The sequence below is a fragment of the Spermophilus citellus genome (assembly GCF_964194105.1).
Source record: "Spermophilus citellus genome assembly, chromosome: 4".
NCBI lineage: Eukaryota > Metazoa > Chordata > Mammalia > Rodentia > Sciuridae > Spermophilus > Spermophilus citellus.
This window is the reverse complement of record NC_138185.1, coordinates 196,830,253-196,850,441: the sequence shown is the minus strand read 5'-3', so window position 1 is coordinate 196,850,441 and position 20,189 is coordinate 196,830,253. Positions and strand designations below refer to the sequence as shown.

At 39.9% G+C, this 20,189-nt stretch overlaps 1 protein-coding gene across 17 annotated transcripts in view; it reads right to left on the bottom strand.

Annotated features, from left to right (window-relative positions):
* The window catches only part of SIPA1L1 (signal induced proliferation associated 1 like 1), a 372,348-nt gene that overhangs the window by 17,388 nt on the left and 334,771 nt on the right, over positions 1 to 20,189 (bottom strand). For 13 of the 17 annotated variants that reach the window (XM_081290425.1, XM_081290431.1, XM_081290428.1 and 10 more), the window contains 4 exons: positions 17,728 to 17,852; positions 15,126 to 15,188; positions 14,572 to 14,690; positions 11,056 to 11,495 (listed from right to left, as the gene is read on the bottom strand). In XM_081290425.1, coding sequence (XP_081146551.1) covers positions 11,056 to 11,495; positions 14,572 to 14,690; positions 15,126 to 15,188; positions 17,728 to 17,852 — 747 coding nt within the window. The remainder of the gene's footprint in view (positions 1 to 11,055; positions 11,496 to 14,571; positions 14,691 to 15,125; positions 15,189 to 17,727; positions 17,853 to 20,189) is intronic. The other 4 variants (XM_081290422.1, XM_081290423.1, XM_081290424.1 and 1 more) reach the window with 3 other exon arrangements.

Genomic DNA, 20,189 nt, shown 5'->3' with positions numbered 1-20,189 from the left:
ATGGGGCTGGCTGGCTGGCCTTCCTTGCCTTCTCACTAGAATTTAAATGTCTACTCAAGAGTGACAAATGGTTACTGAGGCTTGACATATACTTAAACTAAAAAACAAAAACAGTTGAGACCATCAAATCCAAAAGTGGCAAATGACATCAGGAAGGACCGGGCAGGTCTGGTGGTGTCAGGGGCTGGCTGGAACACACTGAACTCTCCTTCCCCATGGCATCTGGCCTTGAGGTTGACTCCAAAAAGCTCTTTATCACCAAAGTACTTCAGACTGGTTAAACATCACAAAAGTAAAATTTACAGAAATAAAGGAGTCCCAAACTCAGAGGTTTCAAAGGAGCTTCAAAACTGAAAGAGGCAGAATTTTCAAAACCAGGGATAAGAACTGAACATTACTACAAATGAGGATTCCACACTTCCTTCCCAGTGATCTCACAGTACCCAGATTTACAGTTTGAGCCCTGCTAAGTTCTCCAGCATAGGAAACCAAGGACAGGTGACTTGTAGCATAATGGGCTTTGGGTTGCTTGAGGTGTAATTAATAGCAGGTGGTCCCGAAACATTCTTCGGTGGCACTTCCATTTGTCAAAAGCTAATGGTCCTGAGCTGAATAAACATGAACCTTGTTAATAATGTATCAATATTGATTGCTCAGCCATGATAAATGCACTACAGTGATGTGAGGATGATGACGGGGACATGGTGAGATGCACACCGGAAGTCTAGACCACCTCTGCAACTTTCCTGTAAATCTGAACCTATTCTAATATCTAAAATCTTATTATGCATATCCAATTAACAGGCTCCTGTCCAACTTACAACTACACTCCTAGAACTCAACAAGACAACGCAGTAGAAAGATGGCAATGATTTGAAGAGCAACTTCAAGAGGGGATATCTAACAAACCTATAAACACTGGTGCTCAACATCATCAATTACCAGGAAAAGGCAAATTAAATCCACAAGGGACCACTACATACCCCCAAGAATGGCTAAATTAAGAAAGGATGCCAGAAAGGATGTGACACAACTAGACCTCTCGTATACCATTGAGTGGAATGTTCCCTGCTACAGCCACTTTGGCAAACGAGTTCACAGCCTCTATACTGAAGGTATGTACATCTGACCACGTAGCACTGACTCTCTATAAACTCAGAAAAAATCATACAAATGTCTAGCAAAGGACATGTCTGAGAATTTGTAAAATCCCCCACCTAAAAACGAAAACGATCCAAGTGTTCATCAACAGTAGAATGGGTAAATGAACTGTAAAAGTGTCCTCATAATATAAATGTAAAAGAGCAAAGGAAACAAATGCTACCCATGACACATAGATAAATCTCACCAACATGTTGACTTAAAGACACCAGACACAGAATAACATGTACAAAATGATTCTATTTGTATAAAGTCCAAAATGTCAGCAAAACAAGTCCATGATTTCTGATTGAACACTGTGCTTACCCTGGGGAGGAAGCAGAGTGACTGGGGATGGAACAGGGACAGTGCGGTGTGTGGGGGTTGGTGATGTTCTAGTTTGTGATGTGGATAATAATTGGGTGGGTAGGTACACTTTGAAAATTCAACTGTATACACTTATCATCTTTTTCTGTATGAATGGTATCCTTTCATGAAAACCTACCTGCAAAAAGTCAATAACCTGAAAGGAGTCCAGGAGGCTAAGCCCACAGAAGGGTAAGACGGGGGAAGCAAAGCCCATCTGGAGGGCTTTCCATACTAATGGACTCTCATTATCTCAGACCAAATATAATTACCTCCTTTATTTTTATAACAGGGAAGAACTGGGCTGAAACTTAAAACACAATTTTTAAGAAACAGCTAGTCTCACCCTGTCCCCACCCCCCAAATATTATTCCACCTAGACAAAGTGGAAGAAAACCTCACAAAACCTCAAAGGACAACATAAATTGAAAAGCGATGCAACCTTACCTCTTGAAAATGAATATCCCATCTGTTTGCTTTTAAAATTAAGAAAAGGAAATGCAAAACTCTTCCACAAGTGCAGTGTATTAAGTCAGTAAGGAAAAAATAATACTAGATTTCTATTATGGAAGAGACTCAAAGTAGAAAGATGAACCAAAAGAAAAAAGAATGAAGAGACTGACAAGCTCACAGAGTGGCACTGAGTCATCAGAGACCCCAAGCACACATTAGCAGGGGAATATCTCCAGAGAGACTTTGGAAACAGAGTGCAGCCTTGGGCATAATTTAAAACAAAGGGCAGGCTTGTGACAAATATATGTTACTCAGAGACAAGATTTAATCTTTGCTTTGCAGATTTTTTTCCCCCATTTTATCTACACTTGTAGATAGAGAGATGCCTCAATCCCCAGCCCTGGTTGGTGTTTGAAGCAATTCCGTGAAAATGAAAAATGGTGGATCAGGATCTAACTTACACAGCTCTCATTCTGGATGACCATGTACTTGTTTTAACTATCTATTATGACTGGCATCCATAAGTGAGAGCAGGTATGTTTAAATTGCTAGAGCCAGTTCCCAACTTCAACATGTTAAAATACAGACTGCTGCCCCCTCCAGAGGTTCTGACTCAGTAGGTGGGATAGGATGGAGGGGGGCATGAGAATTCACACTTCTAGTGCATTGTTTCCAGGGCATACTTTGAAAACTGCTATTCCAGAGGTATATTTAATTGCCAGATTTCACATTGATCAACATCAAATTATCTTGATATGATAACACTAGTATTCAAAAGTCCTGGGGCTTTCAAAGACTAAATGCTTGGTCAAAACATTGGCCAGGAGAACAGAAAGTATAATGCCCAGCCCATTAGTTTACAAATGATTTCTTCATGTGGTACAAAACAGCTATGCTGGTTTTAGCAATAATATATGTATTGCAGAAAAGGAGAGTTAAAGAGCAGACTTGGAAAGGTCCAAGGAGACAGCAGTATATACACTATAGTTTTTGGAGCTCTTTCTGTTCTGCATAAATTTAATTATTACCATTATTTCCTAATAGGCATTCAATAAATGCTTGTGCTTGATTATATACTCTTCAATGGCAAGAATTTATCAATGCAAGGAACACATGAGATTACCATTAAATATTTGTTGAGCTAAGTGTTTCTCCTTACCATTTGTTACTAAGCAGAGTACTCTACATTTAATTTCTTTACTTTGGTTATAGTCTGTCTCCCCTGTTTGAAGGGAGATTCCTGAGATTTTTCCTGTCTTGTTCATTAGTACATTGCCCATGCCTAGAAAAGTCCCTAGCAACTGCAGGCATTCAATGTATGATGTAAGAAACTGCCAAATAAATGATATGTTAGCAATCAGGTTTTATGGGGGGGGTGTCTGGGAATCAAACTCAGGGGAGCTCTACTATGGAGTTATATCCCCAGTCCTTTTTAGTTTTTGAGACAAGGCCTTGCTGAGTTGCTAAGGCTGGCTTAGAACTTGTGATCCTCCTGCCTCCGCCTCCTGGGCTGCTGGGATTTTAGGTGTGTGCCACCATGCCCATCAGAAGTCAATCTTTAAATATAAGGACGTATTATGCATGCAGATGGTGTATTTTACTCATAACTGTATTTAAAACTAGATGTTGCTTTATTTTTATTGTGAGAAACAAATCTATAAATGATGCTCCTGTTTACAAGTGTATAAGTACTTAAATAAGACCACTGAACCTGGCCACTGGTTTTATCTATGAACATGATGGCTGATACTAGCTCCCAGGTGTGACATGCCAGCACACTTCTGTTACTAATACTTAGACAGGTCTATTTAACAATTGATTAGATTTGTGAACAAAGGCACATGTAAAAACAAATGAACAATTAGTTGGTGTGGCTTCCTTCTTAATATATACAATTCATGGCATGAGAGGAGCACACAGTAGGCAGATGAACTTCACCTGGGAGCTCTTCTGAACAGTGCATTCTTTTTTTTTTTTTAAATTGGTTGTTCAAAACATTACATAGTTCTTGATATATCATATTTCACACTTTGATTCAAGTGGGTTATGAACTCCCATTTTTACCCCGTATATGAACAGTGCATTCTTGTGCCCTAATCCCAAAGATGTTGATGCAATACAGCTGGGGAGGTACCTAGAAACTGGACAAAATCTCTCCCCAGGTATGAATGCTAATTGAGGATTACTGCTCGAATCCAGCTGAACCCTTCCTATTGTTATGACTTGGTCAAAATCCAGCTTCCTACTTCTCTGGGTCCAGCAGGTGAAGCCATGGGAACAGTGTTTCTAAAGGCATGGACTGTGGTGTCCGCAGGTGATGATGTACATGCAGGGCCCTGAGCTAATATCAGATCTTCTAAAGCCCCAGAAATCTGTATTTTCAAATGTCTCTGAAGGAATCTCATGTTTCCTAGTGTTTAAGAGCTACTACATTAGCCTGTAAACTTCTCACACTCTTGGGTCTTTCTTCTCTTCCTCCTGTGGTTCCATCCTTGGTCAGCTGTGGGTGGGCCTTCCTGAAGCTGACAACCCTACAGCCTCTAGATCACCTCAAGGTGTGTACCCACACATTGCACCTAAGTTTCTTTGAAATGGGTTTAGTTACACTACAATGGACATGAGGTTGACAGCTCCCTGATTTTTAAGGGGAACTGTCACTGGACTGTTTGATTATCCTGGAGATTTCATGTTAACTCAATATGCTGCAATTCTATTACCCATGATGACTTTCTTGGAATTATGTAAGAAGGTAATGAACCAATAATATGGAATAAAAAGAGCAAAACTTATATTGGAAGTGACAACTGCAATACTTGTTCCTTTTCTTACTGTGTAAAAAGTGAGTTTAAGTGTGTATGGCCAAACTAAATCACCAAGAATTCAAGCCAGGGTGTCCCTAGATTCTACATGAGGAGACCATGACTTTAATTTTATATAAATTATAAGGGTACTTTCCCTTGCCTAAAAATGGAATGACTGTGGATTCTGTTTGGCCATTCCAGGATTTTTTAAAAGTAAGGGCACACACACATACACAACACTAGATATAGAAAGAGGGAAAGAAAGGGGCAACAGGGCAACCGAACCTGTCCAAATTTCTCATATTGATCTAATACTCAAAGGGAACCATGAGCCAAATGTGCTGCCACCTGGTTATTTCACACTCCCAGTTGTGGTGAAACTTCATAGGAGGGGATGACCAATCTGAAAAAAGGATGCTCCTCACAGTGGGAGCTGCCTGAATCTGCTTGCTGACTTTGCAAAGGGATGAACCACCCAGGATGGGGAAGCACAAATGTCATCAATCAAAGCCCCAAGTGCCAAATCTATGAGGGCCAAGGAAACGGTTCTGAATTTCTGCAAAATGACTCGAGACCATCCCTTCCTGCGGAAAAAACATCTGCTGGCCACCGTGTTGTTGAAAGCTGCCAAAGGGAACACTTGGAGTCATCTACTATTCAGGCATGGCATGGAGGAAGGGTTTTAGACAGGCTGGGCTTGCTAAGGATGGTATTTTCAGGATGGGGAAAGCAGCAATTAGTCACCTGTCAAATGTCTGTGGCAAAATCTGGGCAAAGGCTGAATGTTGGCCTAATACCAAGGGGAGGGGAGCTGACTAGGTTTCCTGTGATTGCTTGTACAAGCAACAAGCCTTTTGGTGACAGATAATGTGGAGGATAATGATTAAGGAGGACTCCTCCCACTGTGTTCAACACTAGCCAATTCTGTACTACATCAAATACTGGGCTCCATAATTTAGGAGGGCTTCAGGAGACAATAATTCCAAAGCATTGGGAAAAAGCAAACAAGGGAAGCAGGTATGATTAAGATAGCAAGGGGATATCTACGTGGTTGCAGTAGAGATAACAGCCCATCTACAAGAAGCAGATATTTAGTCCAATATTTAATATAAAGAGATGTAACACAAACAGGATAGGGAAATGGAATGGCTAGGTGTATGCAGCAGAAGATGCTTCAGGGATCATTGTGAACCACAAGATGAAGAAGTCTGCAGTACTAACCTATTTAAAATATGGAGCTAACATTATCATTTTATTGGGCACAGCTGAGACCTCTGTCATGTCCAAGTTTGGCATCTAAAAAGGATAAAGAAAGTAGGAAGCTTGAGAAGAGAAAATATGATTGATTACAGGATGATTGAAGATGTAAAATATGATTGATTACATACAGGACAGTTACAGGAGCTGTGAGACACATGCTTGTGAAAGAAGAATTGACAAGATAACTGCATAAAGAGCTGATGAAGAGCTCAAGAAAGGTAATGACAGAAAGCCTTTTGTCTCACAAGGACACTCACAGTTTGCAATACATTTGACAACCTTTTTAAATCTCAACAAACACAGAACAACAGCCAATTAGTAGGGGACCAGGTATTAGATCAGATAGGAGGGATCGTGTGGGGCAATGGTAACCAGCCAAAGGCCATAAAGCTGATCAAGGGCAGACCTGAGGCATGGACCTATCTCAAGCCCTAAATCTTTTTTCCATAAGTTTCTCAATTAATGTGCTTGAAGGTGAAGGGATATAACAAAATTTATTTTTCTTTCTTTTTTGACCACCTTATAGTCAATGATCCATATGCAACAACTAGGTTAAGGCAAGTAGAACCTACCACAACTTTTCATAATGTTATAGCTTCAAAATCATCTTCCTGTTCAAAAAAGACTGAATTCAGAACAACCACCTACTCCCTTTTACCTGCATGTTTAAATTCAAAAGGACAAAATGTTGAACAAGGAGATGACCTGTGACAGGCTGAGACCATGCAAAAGGATGTGGAATCTCTCCTTCAAGATTATTTTTTCTTCTTTTAAATAAAGCAACTGCATAAATTCTCATCCTGGTAGAGTGATTTAAATATGGCAAAGAATGGACTCTGCACTATAAACAAAGCTGTGCTGGTGAGCTCAGCATCAAGCATCAAGCCTTTGTGGCTTGACTGAAGGCTCACTTCTTAGTGTTGACTTGAAATTTCAAACCATGGTGGTTCTAGTTTTCAGCTTCTGAGGTCTCTAAAAGTAAAGTTCCACATAAAATAACTACCCACTCCCATAAACTGGATGAAATTCAGCAAGATAGATTAGGCTAGTTCACCTGGAGTACTGCTGTATAAAAACAAAGTAAAATGTAATCCTGAATGTTTATCATGGGCAGGGCCACAAGGCAAAAATTATGAACAATAGGCTAAGGTAGAAAGAGGAAATTACATCCTTGAAGAGAAGTTCTGGGTTTGGAATTTTAGATGTTGGACTTTTCGATTCTGAATTAGTCCATGACCCTTAGAAAAAAAAATAACACTTTCATCTTTAGAAAATAATATGGAAGAGAGGCAACTGACTTAATAATTGAAAAAAATGCAGAAAAGATTTAGAGGAAAATGTTATAAAGACAACTGAATCATTTCTAAAGAAAGAAGGCACATTGTTTATATACATGCCATACCAAAAAGGGTACAGAGAACAACATTTAAGCACAGGCCTCTAATACACAGAGGCACCCAGCCCAGGGCCACAGCAGCTGGAGGCCTGCCTCCACATTCAAGGATGCTGCATGTAGGAAATCCTTCCTTCCTGCTAACCTCAAGAAACACAGCTTTTCTGGCATGAATAGTTAACTTACTAGTTTAACCAGGAAAAACCCATTCACGCACGTGAACTGTACTGACAGCCAGGGGCAGATATTTCTCTTGATCTTTAACCCCTTTAATGAATGTCAGATATTGACCAACTATGGGAAGATCCTGACCAATATCTGCATTTAAGGTGTTATAAAGTTCTTCCTTAATATATTTTGCAGGTTTTTCAAAATGAGTTTACTAAAGGTTTGTGCTGTACAAGGACTTTAAGTATGCTATTATACCAAAACCCATATACTAAAGCTGTACAGCTCTGTGCCAATATTGATGTGTCTGTACAATAAGCTTTGATATGGTTTTCTAGGAGATGGTTTTCTAGAAGGGTCAGGAGTTGAGGATTTATGTGACCTTTAAACTGACTAATTGATAGGGGCCTTGTGTAAAAAAACAAAGAGGGGAAATTAAGAGAGAAGTTATTGCTGTTTGCATTATCAAAATGCACTGGCACCCATGACACAAAGGTTCTTAGGATCAACATGCACGATGAGATCCTCTTGTACGGATGGCAGTAAAAACATGTGTGATGACGTCAGTGGGGAATGGTTGGCTACAGGGCTCTGATGGGTCAAAGGGAAGCAAAAGGACAGTTCGAGATAAGCAGAATGGCAGGCTAAGGAGGCGGGCACAGAGGTCTGGACACCAAGACAAGTCAGGTCAGAATATTACAGGAGAGAGGACCACACACAAGCATGAGTGGGGTTTTCAGTTTTTTAGGAAGGGCTCAACAGTTCCAGCAGCAGACTTTCCACTGGTCACAGGACTACAGCATCTACACCAACTGAAGAGGTCCTGAGTTCCAAAGGGGAGTTCCAGAACTCCAAGAAAAAGAAAAAAGAAAAAAGAATCCAGCTGGCAAGATGTAGTAAAATTGGAATTATCTTTGCCTCTCCTATGCTCATCACAAACCCTTTTTAAAAATTTTGTTTTTGAGTGGTTCATTTTAAAATCTGAAAGTGAAATAGCCATTAGAAAAAAATAAATAAAAATTAAAATCTCTCTCGAGATTTTCCAAGCGTCATAGAAAATACATATATTCTAGGGAGCAACACTTTAGAGCAATTAATAGACTTTTTAATTGTAGAAGGATATCAGTATGTATGGCCTCTCTTAATGACATTCAAATAAAAACGCTATGTAATTACCAAACTGCATTAATGCAGTTCTCATAGGGTGCCACAAAAACCCTGCACAGTCATCAAGGGAGTAGAGAGTAGGAACAGCCCAGCCAGAAATATGCAGTGGAACTTAATCACTGTAATTTAGATTTTGTCACCGAGTCCCAGGTACAAGCTTTTATGCACTGTCAAGAGATCTCCACATTAATTGCTGTTCCTGTCTTCTGAGGACACAGACACTCTAATTTGCTATGATTTTCATGTCTCTAGCCATGTTCGTTTGGTAGCTAAGTCCCCTTTTCCTCCAGAAAAAGAGGGCTGTTGAAGCTCTGATTACCCAGCTCACTCTGCCAAGATCAACAGGCTGAAGTTACAAAGAATCCCTGTTTACCAGAGTCTAGAAACAAATGTGACTCAGCCCTTTGGTGGGTGGGAAGTCCTGCAACCTTCCCTGAAAGGCTATATTCTTCTCTTTAGTAAGTATGACTTTCAATAGAAGAGTTGTTTCTAAGTGATGATTTCAATGATTCTGCATGGCCGATTTGAAGCAAAAAATTTAGATAATCCTTTGAGGCCTTTGAGCAGCTCCGGTCAGCACATTTGGACAATGAAAACCCAGGTGCCTACATTTTTGGAGGGCTCTATTGATCTCCTGGATTTGTCAGATAATAGTACTGTTTCACGTTTTGTGTTTTGGGGACAGGGGTCCAGTTTTCCAACCTTCCTCTCAGTGATGCCAGTCCTGACAAATTCTCTGTGACTTTCTGCTGCAAACACATTAGGCTAGAGAGAGCTCTTCAAGTGGAATACCATTCTTAAGATAAGGTACCTTTCAAAATGAGGCACTGAAAACCAGAGAAATAGGAGTCCCAGCTAAATCTAGTTTCTAGGTTAGAAACTACAGAGAAACCATTCTGATTTGGAAACTGTCTAAGTACACAGTCCCTAGTTAATGAGACGGTGGAACATGCAAAAGCTGCCAGTGAGTGTGGTAGCTCCATGCCATGTGATTCTGTCTGTGCTCCTGTGGCATCTGAGGCCCAGCTCTTTGTTCTACTCTCTCAAACACACCATTTGAGCCAAACACTCTATTTTCTGAATCATGGAAGGGTAGAGGGGTGTGGGTAGTCACAATATGGGAACACTTTCCCAAGCTCCTTTTCACTTGGGGCCACACAGTTTGCAGACCTAATGATTATTTTTAATTCTGGAATGTGGGAGTGGTAAACAGAAATAAACCTTGTAAAGCACTTCCTTAGGCTTGAAATCTTAAAAGAAGAGAAGCTTAAAAATGTTATCAGTAAGAATACAGACAAAAAACAAAAACAAAAACAAATCGAATATTTAACTGACCAAGTTAAAACCTAATTAAGGACAGGATATCTTCTCTCATTAAGGCTACCTGTGGTTTACTGACAGATTATCTACCTGACTTCCCACTTGAAAAATAAAAAGCTAAATTAAGTTTCTCTCCTTTTTTCCCTGTAAAGCATAATAACAAAAGAGACTGACAAGACAGCAAGATTAGATAAACACTGTCACACAAGTTGATTAGCAACTGACAACAATGAGAGGTAAGAGGAGAAATCTCCATAGAGATTAGGAGACCCAGAGACAGTAAAGGAGGGCTCATCCCTGAGAGGGAAGCATCCCATCAGGCTTTGGATTTTAGAGGAAATGAAAACCAGCATTTATTTTACTTAGGGGAGCAACTGCCAAGTATGCAGGAGAATGTGTATTTTTCTGTCCTAAAAGGTAGATGGGATGTGTCTAATTTTAGCTACCTTGTTCTGTTGGACACCTCCCACCCTCAACACATCACTGTCAGGAGCCAATTACTGCAAAAAATTACCATGCAAATGTCAGGTAAGAGGCTGTGGAAAGGATGTGCTCAGCATTGTGAAAATGCAGTTACTCTAAGGAGGGACCCCTTTATTTTTAAAAATACAGCCAAGATTTAAAAAGAAATCCTCAAAAGACTGTCCCTGCCTCTATTCTCTATCACTAGCTGAAATCAAAATGGGCTGCAGTTGGGAAAATTAAAAATAAGTAAAATCCAACTTTAAACAGAATAATTCTGCAAATGTTTAACATAATATATTAGGATTATAGGACTAGTGCATTTTGCTAGCAAACAAATGACATAAAATATCCAGAAATACAGTATGTGTGTGTGTGTGTGTGTGTGTGTGTGTGTTATGTATATTTATACCATATCCACTGTCTCTGCATCTGAGAGCCTCAGTGCATACACATTATCCTGTATACACTGGGATGAGGCTAGGAAACCAGGCGAGGCTGGGAGAAGCAGCAGAGGGCAATTACCTTGTGTGGGAAGCAGCGTCGTTTATACTGAAGCTGCTGTTCTCCCTTGTCAGAGGGCTCGAGCCACCTTGGCCCTTGCTGTGGATATCCAGGCTCAGGGAGGACTCTGCCTTCCGGTCCATGCCGTGGCTCTCTGTCTCTAATGTTCGATCTGCCATGGAGAGCACTTCGCTGGAGCTATGCCACAGGGGTGCCACTTTCTCCTTGCCTGGCCCTGAGCGAGGAGACGAGGTGGCCCCCAGAGAGGCTGTGCTGCCGTGGCTGGGGCCGTAGGAGGTGGTGTCGATGCCACTGTCAGCGGAGGTGCCCTGCAGATAGTTATAGCTGTTGAGTTCGGATTCCGTGCGGTCCCCATCGTACCACTTCTCGTCACTGTGGGCACTGGATGCATTGCTGGAGAGGGTATTGCTACTGGAGTGGCTCGAGTAGTGACTATCAGACTGCAAGGGAAGCATGATTTACTTAAGTGCATGGTTTGACTTCCTGAACACCCAGAAGAAAACAACAGGGACACTCCAGGACTTAAGTTCCAGGTGCAGAGTTCTAAAGGCATTAAAGTTCCAGGAATAACAGGTCAAAGTAAGATAAGAGGTGCCTGGAAAAACCTCTTCGACTCATGCTCATTCAGTGGTGTCTATGACAGAGAGTGCAGGAAACTTTTTTTTTTTTAATACTCCATTTTTAATTATTTGGCTCATACTGCAATATCAATAGTATCAAGGATCATTTTAATCAGGAAAAAATCTAAATTGTCATTGAAGTTTGTATATCTTAAAATAGAAAGGAAATGACATTTCCAAAGAGCTTACAATTAGAAAGGATGCTTAATTCTAAAAGCCATACTGCTCAAAGTGGATAGAAGGCTGAATATGAGAAATGTTAAGTTTGAAGACTCTCCTTTTCCTTCCCTAATTAATATCTACTTGGGAGACAGTTTTCAAGGAGTGCTTAGAGGTTAAATTTACACAGAGGTGCCAGGATAATTCAATGGGGGAAAAAAAGTCTTATCAACAACCGGTGTGAGACAACTGGATATTCACATGCAAAAACGAATGAAGTCAGATCTGTAATATATAGAAAAATAAACTTGAAAAGAACCAGAGATTTAAATGTAATAACCAAAACTATAAAACTCTTAGAAGAAAACCCAAGTATAAGCCTCTGTGACCTTGGGTTATATAATGGTTTCTTAGATATGACACTAAAAGCATAATAAAAGAAAAAAAGACCAGATAAATTGGACCTTATCAAAATTAAAAACTTTTGTACTTCAAATAACCTGATTAGAAAATGGTCAAAGATTAAAACAGACATTTCTTCAAAGAAGATACACAAATATCCAATGAGCACATTGAATGATGCTCAGTATCAGTCGTTAGGGAAATGCAAATCAAAACCACAGTGAGATACCACACTACACAACCTAGAATGGCTGTAAGCAAAATGGCACACAAAAACAAAGGCCACTGTTGTGGGGAATGTACAATGGGCAGTTGCTGTGGAAACACATGCAACTCTACTCTTGGTATATACTCAACAGACATCAAACGGATGTCCACACAAAAACTTGAACATGAATGTTTACAGAAACATCAAATGTAAGAGTCAAGAAGTAGAAACAACCCCAATGACCATCAGCTGATCAATGGATATAAAAAATGGTATATCCATACAATGGAACATTATTCAGTCACAAAAAGGAATGAATTACGGATTCATGTTACTATATGGATGAATCTTAAAAACATTATGCTCAGTGAAAGGAACTAGACACAAAAGGCCTCATGTTACATGATCTCATTTACGTGAAATGTCTAGAACAGGCAATCCACTGAGAAAGAGAGATGAGTAGTTGCCTAGGTCTTGGAAGGGATGGGAAGAGCTGGAGGTAATTGCTGAAGGATATGCAGCAGGGGGGGTTCAGTGGTAGTGAAAATATTCTGAAATTAGATCATGGTGCTGACTGCACAATTCTGAATATACTAAAACCCACTAAATTGTATGCTAAATGGCTGAATGTTATGGTATGTATGTAAATTATGTCTCAATAAGAAATGTGTACAGAACCCTTTATACACAGTGGCTCAGTTGTTTAGGAAGAACATTTTTTGGAGTTTACCAAAGAAATATTATTTCAAAAAATAGTTGAATGAAACAATATTTTAAGTTGGAGGCAGGGAGCCCAGATACTTGCTAAAGATAAAAGAGGAGAGAAGGAATGTGCATGTGTCTCTTGGTGGAGGAAGAAGCATGTTCTTTATGGGCCCAGGCCAGGGGCAAGAGGATGTATCAGTTTTACCTCAAAGTGAAACAGCTCTTCCCCTTAAAAAAGAATAATCCCAGTTACTTTTTGCTGTAACTGTAGTTTTTCTCAGTAACAACTTAGAAAGTGTGCTTTGAAGCCTTCATTTACTTTTAATAAGGCAGAATTTCTTCAGCTTTGTTCGTGTACAGTGAATCTGGAGCCCCCAGGCATGACTGGCATTGAGTCCTTTAAATATCACTGGTTGGAACTGAGATGGACTGAGTGCAAAGTAATATGAAGGTTTCTAGAGACATACAATGTGAACTACAAATGTAATTAAAAATTACATTTAAAATTACATCTAGTAGCCAAAAAGTAAAAAAGAAACAGGTGAAATTAACTTTAGTAACATTTTTACCTAACCCAATCTGTCCAAAATGTTATTTAGTATGTAATCAATATAAAAATTGCTAAGGAATGAGGGAAATTCACAAATCAATTGGGATAACCTATTATTTACAAGTATATCTGTGGCAACACTAATTTCCTCAGTAAATCTCTCTTCACAGAGCAAAATGTAGAATGTGTGCTCTCTTGGTTTTTTTTAGCTTCAATATTCATCTCTCAGGACAAAACTTTTATGAGATTTCTCTTTTTTAAAAGTCTTCTGAGCATCTTACCAATCAGTGAGTTTGAAATGGAGTATTTGCCCATCAAATGACAAGAATATAAACACAAATACCAGCAAAGAGAGAGACCAAGGAAATCAACTCCACTGCACAATGGTCACCTCGTATTATAGTACCTGTAAGTGATAAGGAACTGTGTGTAGTTGTGGAAGACAAAAGAAGCAGTAGGGTAATTTTAAGGGAAGCTGTCTGCCCCCTTGCTCTAGCAGGATCCCATGCTTGCAACTGCGTAAACAAACAGAATCTCTAACACAGTTCTATTCCTAACACTTCAGGATTTAGGATTGTGAGTGAACCAGGCAATCTCCCTTACAGACCTGTGGGGGTGCAGGGGCATACCAATGAGACTGCAATTTACCTCAATTGAAGGAAGCCACCTTAGGACCATGGCAACAGAAATTCCAAGGCTATGGTAGCAAACATTCGCTATCAGTGCAAGTAATTAGACAAAATTGTTTCCCCCACTAGGCTGACTTCCTCTTTGACCATACTGCAGGGCAAGAATAGAATGAACTGGCCCCATTTCTGCACTGCAGGAAAGTAGTTGCTTGGAATCAATTGTTAAGTTTGCAGTTAACTTACATGCCCTTGTTTGTTTGGAGACAAATGAACCACTGGATCCTGCCGCATTAATCTCCCACTGGGGCTCTCTCGGAAAGCTGGCAGTACCTTTGATACTGCTGGGAGATGACATGTAGGCTCTGGAATACAGTACAGGCTATTATGGTGCGGGTACTAAACAGATACAAACACATGTTGACAAATGGAGACGGCTTGCCATTGCATCTTTCAGTTCACTGACCAGCCAACTCTGATTTCAACAGTAAGCTTGTTAAGAGTCTACACAATAGACAGCATGTCAGAAACTAGGTGGCTGATGGATAAAGCTTGCAGCTGGTGACAACGTGTCACGTCATACACATTAGCATAGCCAAGTACCACCAAACCAAAGGCCATGAACAATGCAGCAAAGTTCGAAATCAACTTTTGGTTTGGGGAGAAGTTTAGAATATATGGAGTAAATTTATGAAATTCATTCATTGCAAAGTGTGGCTAACCTAGCTCAGTCTACATTACCTAGACAGGCATGGATGCAATCACGTGTTACTTACCATGACACTTTGGAAATATTTTACCTGTATATTCATGCTGCTCGAGGACAAAAGAATTGAAATCCTGAGGTCCTCTATAACTGTAAGCTAAGCACAACAGAAAAGACACACAGCAACTAGTTTACTTAAAACAATTGCTTCCTTTTGGACTCCAAGCTGGTGTTTAAGATGGGGCTCCAAAAGAGAGAGATAAATGATTTATCCTCTAACACACCTACAGCTAAGAGCAAGAGCTCACAACTTCTTGAAACACCCCTCCTAAATGTAGAGAATCAGGCAGACTCCTACTTAGATGTGACTCTCATCTATCTCCAAGGGCAGAGAGGCAGAAAAACAAACTTGGAGGGGATGAGAGAGCCAATTAAGTAGCTATGCTCTTGCCTGCACTGTTATTAGGTACCAGTTTACAACACACTAATACACAGATAGGTGGGCCTGCCTAATGTTAGGATCTCCTAAACATTCGCCATCAATGCAAGTCATTAGACAAAATTGTTTCTTCAAATAGAGTATAGAAAGGTCAGCCCTTTATACATTTGATATCATGTGCTAAGCAATGAAAAAGTAAAAGCATTTTTCTTGAATTCTCCCCAGTTATGGCTTATATGAGCTAAGCCCTAGATTCTTTCTGATATGCCAATTAGGAAGGGTTAAGTTATTCTCCTGGAAGACAGGGCTACCAAAAACTATAAACATTTATTTATTTAAATAATGTTATTGTATTTTTTAATACCTGTATTTTATTTATTTAGTTTTATGTGGTGCTGAGGATCGAACCCAGGGCCTCACACATGCTAGGCAAGTGTTCTACCACGGAGCTATAACCACAGCCCATAAGCATTTATTTTGACATTTTATTCAGCCTTAGATTTTGAGTAGAGAAAGGCCACCACTTATGAAAAAGAGTTCTTTATTGGGTTCTGCTGGTATCCTATTATTTAAAAAAACAAAAAGAACAAGGTATATCTAACTTAAAGGATGAACAGAAGTGTTAGAAAGATCCATATTCATTTTAGAGCTTTATCTACTAGAGTGGATTGCCACTAAACTAAAGTGGATGCAAAGAAAGATGACTAGATGGAGGTGTGAGCGAGACCGGTGTGGGTCTAGGATGAACCTTATAATTACCCTTTGCAGTCCCAGGACACCTTCTCATTCCCTGTGAGAAATCCCGTGAGTGGGAAGTAGGACACTACACTGCAGAGGGCCTGCTGGCAGCCTTGTTGAAAGCTTGCACTAGGAGCCAAAAAGAAGCCGCCACAGTCATGCTGGAGAAGGGGTCCTTTCAAATACGTCGTTACCATCTCAACAGTATCAAAACATAAGGGATTAAAAACATTCTGTCAAGAGCAGAGAGGCAGATCAGAATATGCTCAGGTTTTGTGTTGGGGTGGGTGGGAAAAGAGTGGGGATGACAGATGGCTTCAATAACAAGGCACTGAAGTTACTGGAACAAAGCAAATCTTCAGAACCTAAGAATTATATTTCCTCAATTCCTGTCTTAGCTGAGTACATCTCCATTCCCTATGTTCAGGATTAGCACATTTACTTGGGCACAGGCATTAAAATAGGACACAACCAAGAATCAGCAAAGAAGATAAACAGTTAGGTCTTTGCCTTAAAAATGTATCTTTTTAGCTATGTGCGGTAGAGCATACTGTGAGCCCAGCTATTCAGGAGGCTGAGGCAGGAGGATGGCAGGTTTGAGGCTACCTGGGCAACTTAATGAGGCCCAGTCTCAAAATAAAAAAAAGCTGGCGATGGGGCCCACAGAACACTCCTGGGTTTCATCCTCAGTACAGTAGCCCATCCCCTGCCCCCACCTTTTTCAATCCTTAAATTCATTCCTATCTTTTTATCTCATAGTGATAGTAAAGCTTCTAGGCATAAGATAAAGGAGGGGAAAAACCCTAACTTTAGATCCAAGTCCTTTATGTATCATCTGTATTGAACCCAACTCTCTAATGTTACTTAGTTGAAACTTGATCTTGTTTCATGGTAAAATTTTATTGTGTCAACTAGCCTCATGGTGTCATTATAGACCCCCACCCCCACCCCATGTATAGAGAGTGAGCTGTGCACCTGAAATCCAAAGGAGAGCTCACTAAGGCAAATCTTTTCCATCCAGCTGTTTTATACTGCTAAGACATTTCCTTAGCTGACAGCTTAATAGCAGAGTGGAAAGAATTAAAAGAAATGCACATAATGGAGGAAAGAGCCTCTAACCAAGCTACAGATGTGGCTAAATCATTATATTTCTTCCCACTCTGTACATGGTTGGTTTGTGTTTTAACTCAACATTAAGAAGACCAAGGAATCTCTTAAGGCACTGGGCAAAAACAAATGAAGGAGGAAGGCACTTAGGATCCAAGTGGTTTGTTAGGCTGGTCTTTTAATCTTGGTGCTAAACATAATTCTTGAGGCCTTTCTATGTCTAAATTTGGGCTCATTTAGAATTCCCTGACTTTTCTCTCATTGCTCTCACTTGTACATAGACACTTTATCCTAATGCACATTAACTAGGGCTATCTTTTATAAAACAATGCTTTGATAACATCCTTAAGAGGTGGTCAAAGTGAACTTATCAAAAAAACACTTGCTTTTTATGGAAAAATCAATTACTTACCCATCTGGTCAGCAATGCTATCCTCACTTCTTTGCCAGCTGGGTGTGGACTTTCCGCTGCCACCAAGATCTGACTGGGTGTTTTGCCTGTCAATGGAGGCTGGGGATCTGCGGCTCACTCCAAACCTGTGGCGATTCCCCCGAACAAAGGCAAAGACATTATCAGACCTCATTACAAGGGGAAGATAGTCCTGTGTGTAATGAACTTAAATCTGATGACAGGTATTACCAGCTTGGGCTTACATGCCTGTACATGTACATGTGCCTTGTGCATGTGTAAATGGGTATACAGATGTGCATATTGTGTTCAATATACATGACTGTGCTCAGAAAGGTATGCATGCTGTCAATATTAACTGTTAACAAGGGCAGGAGCCATTCTCACTGAGATAACCTGATGTAGAGTAAGAAACCAGAATCTTCTGATCCTCCTATAGCCAAGCTCAGTTGGTCATTCACAGCCCAAGGAAAAATTCCACAATGTAAATGTCTTATGCATATCTTTCAAATGGTATATTCTGGAGGTTAGTTTTCTCTTAACTCAGTTATCTGCTAAATCAGTAAGTCATTCATTCTTGGAACAAGTATTTTCTGAGTACTTGCTCTGTGGTCTGAAAGATAAAGCTATAACTTATGTAGAAACTACTTTCAAAATGTATAAATGTTAAACAACCTTTGGGAGGGGCAATTTGGAAGTAAGTAAGCTGGCATGTATAAAGATAACTGTTTATTTCTGGAAAGAAATTTAGCTATTTAGTAAGCCAATTTTATTTTCCCTTGTGGAAAATAATAATAATATATGCTTAATTAAAGTATATGCTTTGTTGAGCAATACACATCAGCAAAGTAATTACTCAGTCCAGAATAAAGGCCAGAGTATAGAATTCAAACATTCATATGGAATTTTTCCAATTTTATGTGTGGTTACCAGTGAACTTCTGACTAACCTATGCAACAAAGGAAGCAACAGGGCCCACATCAATTAATGCATATTTTGGTGTCTTACTTGGAATCAACTGATAAATGGATAAGCAGGACCATCAGGTGGTATATTGGAAAAAGCAGGAGATTAGGAGTGGGAAGACTGCAGCCAGGTTTCAAAGGACACACTCGACACACCCATTGGGACAGAACAGTCACTGAACTTTTGTCTCAGTTTCTTTATGTGCAACATGGCAATTCCACTACAGAGCTCCAAGGAGGAAAAAAAAATCTATATAAAGCATTTGCAAAATATAGAAGGCCATAAAAATATTTACTTTAGTAATGTATTTATTATATTATCTCCCTACTTGCTCGGGCATAAATGCTACTCACTTACAAACCCAATCACAAAGTTCACTAAGCGAAATTATCTTACATATGAATGTAGCCATTATTAAAACCAAAAACCTTGATTTATGGAAACTTTGGTCAAAGTGGAAAAAAAAAAGAAAAAAGAGAAGGACTCACAATTAAGGTTTCTGCTATCTCTTCTCTTAGTAGAATTATGGATTCTAATTTTGCTTTTACTTTTTTGGTAGCAATAGAACCTAAAGATAATTTTTTAAGTCTCTGAATTTAAAGTTGAATACTTTTCTACTTGCTTTTAAATAAATGTCAAGGAAAGGCTGTCTTTAACCTTCACCCTGTAAAATACTTCACCTGGTGAACTTCAATTCTCTCACACATGCTCCACTTGGGCGTGAGCCAGGGAATTAGGGATATAAAGATCTTGTCTTTGAGATGTGCAGACAAAACTTGTTCTGAGTTTTACACTGTGTCTCTTTTTGAAGAGTTTAATAGTGCCTCTAAGGAGCACTAGTAGCTCAAGGATTAGAGTCAGATGTGAAAGAGGTTGAATGTAATTCTTTGGCTGATAAAGACTCACTGGCCCCCAGCTCCAAAATGCCTTCCTCACAAAAGGCTGGAACCACCTTCTCTGCAGCTTTCTTCTGCTGGTCTCAGTTGCCCTGACAGTCAAGCCTAACCCCTCCTCTGAGGTGCTAGAAGAACGTTATGTGGAGCCCTCAGCTCAGCAGTTCACCTTCAGCTTGCACATCCTCACCATGCTGCTTGCCCCAGGTTCCCAGCTCCTCTCTGACCTAGGGTCTCCCTCTGGCCTTGTCTTGCCTCCTCAGTACTTCTCAAAGCCTGTGATCCAAAGGTACATATCCAAGGAGGGTAGAACAGGCTCCATGTCTTTTAAATAGTGTTGCTTTCTCATTACCTTCACTGCTCATCCCGAGTTGTCTAGGTGTCATTTCTTTCTCCCTCATAAACTACACCTCAACTAATTTGGATATTTTCACTTTTCTTGAGTCAGGGAATGGGCAGGCACACACCATGCAGATGCAGGACTCCAGCCAATTGAAGTGGAGGGAAGATACCACAGCAGCATATGGTTTATGGACAACCACTGTGTAGTGATGACTGTTATGATGCAAGTTGAACATTAAGGACTCTGAAGCAGAGTACATACAC